Source organism: Impatiens glandulifera, chromosome 6 (genome assembly GCF_907164915.1).
Source record: "Impatiens glandulifera chromosome 6, dImpGla2.1, whole genome shotgun sequence".
In the NCBI taxonomy this organism is placed as follows: Eukaryota; Viridiplantae; Streptophyta; class Magnoliopsida; order Ericales; family Balsaminaceae; genus Impatiens; species Impatiens glandulifera.
In genome coordinates, this window is record NC_061867.1 from 17,268,499 (window position 1) to 17,273,114 (window position 4,616).

General features: G+C 32.5%; 1 protein-coding gene across 1 annotated transcript; it reads right to left on the reverse strand.

Annotated features, from left to right (window-relative positions):
- Positions 1 to 1,484: 1,484 nt before the first annotated feature.
- Positions 1,485 to 4,567, reverse strand: LOC124941463 (calnexin homolog). The gene is made up of 6 exons (XM_047481796.1): positions 4,354 to 4,567; positions 4,178 to 4,247; positions 2,874 to 4,012; positions 2,698 to 2,769; positions 1,947 to 2,063; positions 1,485 to 1,852 (listed from the first exon to the last, which is right to left on the reverse strand). The coding sequence occupies exons 1-6, from the start codon at positions 4,444 to 4,446 to the stop codon at positions 1,706 to 1,708; spliced, it is 1,638 nt and encodes a 545-aa protein (XP_047337752.1). The 5' UTR covers positions 4,447 to 4,567; the 3' UTR covers positions 1,485 to 1,705.
- Between the last annotated feature and the right edge of the window lie 49 nt (positions 4,568 to 4,616).

The following is a 4,616-nucleotide window of genomic DNA, read 5'->3' on the forward strand; positions in this document are numbered from 1 at the left end:
AAATGAAGAGTTGTGATAGAAAAATATCTTGTTATTAAGGGTAAAATAAATGTGAATAAAGTTAAATGAAATAATATATTTATTGTAATGATACTCATTGTAACATTTAAAAAGTCCTCTTAAACTTTAATTTATTTTATTTTTAATATTAATATATATAATCCAATATCAAGTTTCCAAACTCATCATTCTTCCAAGCTCCACCCCATCCAGATTTAAAATACCAAATTGTAGTCCTAAACGGTTGTTGCTATAAATTAGATTCTTCTTATAATGTTAGAATCTTCCATAATAATAATATCTAATAAAAAACATAATTAATAAATTGAAAACATTATTTGTTAATTAGTTTATATATAAATCAATTAATTCTTTTTATATTAAATGTTTGATAATTTTATTTTAAGTATATATATTATAGGTAAAATTGACATATTTATTAATATTAGGTATGTCTATGAAAGAGTCGTCTTTTTTACTTACCATAAATAGTGTCGTAGCTGAATTTAATGAGATTGAAATTGAGATCAACAAGGAAACCAAAATATCTAGTCCAGAAACACATAAAAAGGCTGAAAAAAAGGAGGAAGAGATATTCCAAACAAAAAAAAGGAAAAAAAATTCAGAAGTTTAGAATGATTTTGATACTGAATTTTATCACATATTTAAATAATTTTTGACTTTTTTTAAAAAGAGAAGATATACCAAGAAATTTTGTTGCCGGTATCTACCTCTTACCTCTTACCTCTTAAAGTAAGTTCAATTTTAGTTATTTGTTTTAACATTTATTTTTTATATTAAATATTTTTAAAATTAAACATTTTATATTATTGAATGCATTTAGTTGTACGTGTATATGTGTGCTATGATTGAAGAACATGAGTTAAAAAAAGATTAATATATTAATGTCCAAACAATTTATATAATTTTGTACTTTAATTTTCAAATTTTATATTTTAGAATTTTGATTAGTAATGGTGATTTAATATTTTGAATTATCATGTTTTAAAATTTTAAATAGGTATGATTGTTTCATATTTTAATTTTGAAATATCATTTTTTTTAATGTATGTATAAAAGTTTGATATTTTAATTTTAAAAATAAATTTGGTATGAACTCAAATGAATTTCGAGTTCAAGCTCAAACTCGCTCGAGTTTGAGCTTGAAAATTCAATTTTTATTCAAGTCAAGCATGTAGGTAATATAGTCGAGTCGACCTCGAACTCAAATTTATAAATTTTTTCGAACTCGAATTCGAGCTAATAAATACTTAATCGAGACAAGTTCGAGCAGCTTGAACTCGACTCATTTGCAGCTCTACCTAAACCTACCATTTTCTTATCTATCTGGTCATCAATTAAATTATAAAAAAAATACTAAAATATCATAAAAACTCAATAGAAAAGACAAATCCAAACAAGAAATCAAACTTTCTAATGTATTCATGTCAGCATGTTGATGAGAAAATGAGTAGAAATTAATCTTAGTCAAAATGGTAATCTTTAACTTCTTGATAAAGCCCATGTATGTCACAAGTAAAGATTATTTGAAATAGAACAAACAACAAGACAATAATCAAAATATCAACAACATATGAAATGACACCAAATTGGGCATAGAATAATAATGAAGCCTGCCTGCAATTTGCGTAATAATCTAATTTGTAGTACAAATACATAACTATACCTATGAACGAAGATTTTTTTAACTGGCGCGCCGTGTATTCCTTTTGCGAGGAGCAGCTGGTTCATCCTCTTTTACTTCGTTCTGCTCTTCTGTCTCTTCACTGCTTCCGCTTCCGGTTGTGGTTGTGGTTGTGGTGGCAGCGGCTTCAGCCGGAGTCACATTTACCTGAAAATTGATTAGATCGCTTTAGCTATTTTGGTTACAAGTTGGAAGAAACTGTTGTTTAATGATGCATTTTAAACCACTTAACAAAACTAACCTTCTTCTTCTTCCCACCAAAAAGCAGCTTTAACAAAATTGACAGCACGACTACTATAACAGAGATTACGACACCAATTGTCAGATTCGGTTGTTTCTCTGCTTTCTCAATGAGATCCTGTCAGATGAGTATGAAAATTATTATTGTTAAGCACAATCATTCTAGTAATACGGACTTGGAGTTATATAAGTCAAATGATTTTTATGTAGGGTCATTTGGAAATAATCTTAGTCTTAATCCAATTATTTGGGATTAATAATCTTAGTCTTATTCCGATTATTGGGATTAATCTCAAATAACTCACAATCATATGACCTCTTATGAATCATAAATAAGGTTATTTGGAAATAACTTATCTGTGTTATGTTTTAGTTATGATGGGATAAATATGGAATAGAATAATGGGTTATTTGAATTAAATCCAAATAACTCTTCACAAAGAAGGCATAAAATAACATTTATATTTAATATTTTAAAATGTTAAAAGAAATAAACTAAGATTATTTTAATGATTAGATCGATGATGGGATAAAATGGATTATTTGGATTAAATCATTCATCAAAGAAGGCCCTATGGGTTATTTGAATAAAAAACATTAGAGATATAATATAAATAGTGAAAAAATATTTCAAGAAAATAAATGTAGAGGGAATTTTAGTTGATATTTGAATGATGATATCAATCCCAACTAACCCACACATCAAAAAAGGCCAAAGTTTCAAATGAAAAGACAAATAACAAATGGCTTACCAAAACTTTATGCTTGTGTTCGCTCAAGAACGGAATGTCAGCTACCTTGTAGAGAAGATCAAACACTTGTTTCTGTAATATGAAATCAAGATCAAACAACTAATTAATCAATCATCCAAGAACAAAATGAAGAGACAAACACCAAGAACAAAATGAAGAGACAAACACTTTCGTACCTGGAAGCTCTTAAGAGTATCAGATCCAGCAGCTGCAGCTGCTGCTGCTTCCTCAGCCTTCTGTTTCTCTTTCTCGGAATCAAATTTTGGTTTCCAGGTAGTGATCCTGTATGACTCAGCAACTATATCATCATCAGCTATCAAAATGTTATCGAACAAAATGCCATCATCCATCGTCCATATCTCGATACCAATGGCTGCAATAGGTTCAAATTCTGGTTTATCAAGCTCAAAGTAATCCGGGTTGGGAATATCTTGTGGCTTCCAGATGCCCTTGTAGTTAGGATTGTCTATCAATGGGGCATGCCATTTTCCTTTATAAGCCGGATTTCTTTTTGTTGGTCTCTTCCATTCGCCACAACCAGGGGCAACCTCGCATTTAGGGTTGTCAATCTTTGGTGCCTCCCATTCACCATCTTCTTCATCATCCCAATCATCAGGTTTAGTAGAGTCAGGATCATCGATATCTGCAGGCTCATCATCTAACCATCCTTCTGGTTTTTCTGCATCATCATCTTCAATCTCCAATGGAGCATCTTCATCCCAATCATCCGGTTTTGTGGCATCTGGATCAGGGATCTTTGCCCTTTCATCCCAATCCTCGGGTTTTGTATCATCTGGATCGGCAATGGTCTTGGAAGGAATCAGTGCCGGTTCAAAGTCCTCACTTGATAGAAAATTAGCCTTCTTCTTCTCTTCACCGTCAATCAGAATACATAATTCATTGTCAGACCCCAAAATAGCAGTATAAACATGAGTTAGTTTATCAGCTGGTACAGATGGGGGGTACTTAAGATGATGCTCAACATATTCACCACTTCTGGGATTCTTATGGTTTAGAATGAAGTGAACCTTGTTTGTTGATCCACATTTGTCAGGTCCAAACATGATAGAGTAAGGAGACTCATTGTCAAACTCCTTAACATTCCATCGAGCATCTTGAGGGCGAAGATACTTTATATATGCTCCACCACATTCAAGCCCATTCTGAAGACGAGCTTCATACTGAAGAACAGTTGAACCCTCCTTGAGATTTACAGCCTCAGATAGTTCCTTTACAATTGCATATTTATTTGCTTTCTCACTAACAAGTAAGCCAGAATCGTCATGTCCTTCACTTTTGGCATGTTTCCATGTACCTAAACATAACAACAGTAAAATTATACTTACCTTCGCGCATTATATTACATCTAGTAAGCATTTCATATTTTCAACTACTTCAAGATCTTGCATTTAACCTAACCTAGGCCTAGCCTTGTTAAATCTAAGCAGCTAAAAATAGTATAGAAGGTAAATTCGAATACCTTTGTAGTCGCTCTTCTCAGAAACGGTCCATCGACCTTCAAACGACTCGTCAAATGACTCGTAGAAGATCTGATACATAAAATCAGATGAAAATACGAATTCAGAACCAAAATGAGCTTATACATATTGAATCAAGAGTTAATCAGTATAAGAAAACAAACAGATGTCCTCTCACCGGATCAGAAGATGCGAAGAGTTGAGCAGTGAAGAAACCGACTAAAAGAAGGAAACCTAACTGAAGAGGAATCCTCCGTCTATACTCTTCCATCTACACAAGCAACCGGAGAGTCGCCGGATAATGTGAATAGATGCAGGGAGAAGTCGCCGGCGGCGGCCGAGTAGACTTGGATCGGAAAAGGAAACCGTAGTTGAGAGTGGGCTTCTAGAGAACCTACCAATTATCAAATATACAAATCTCGAGCCAATGACTTAAGATGT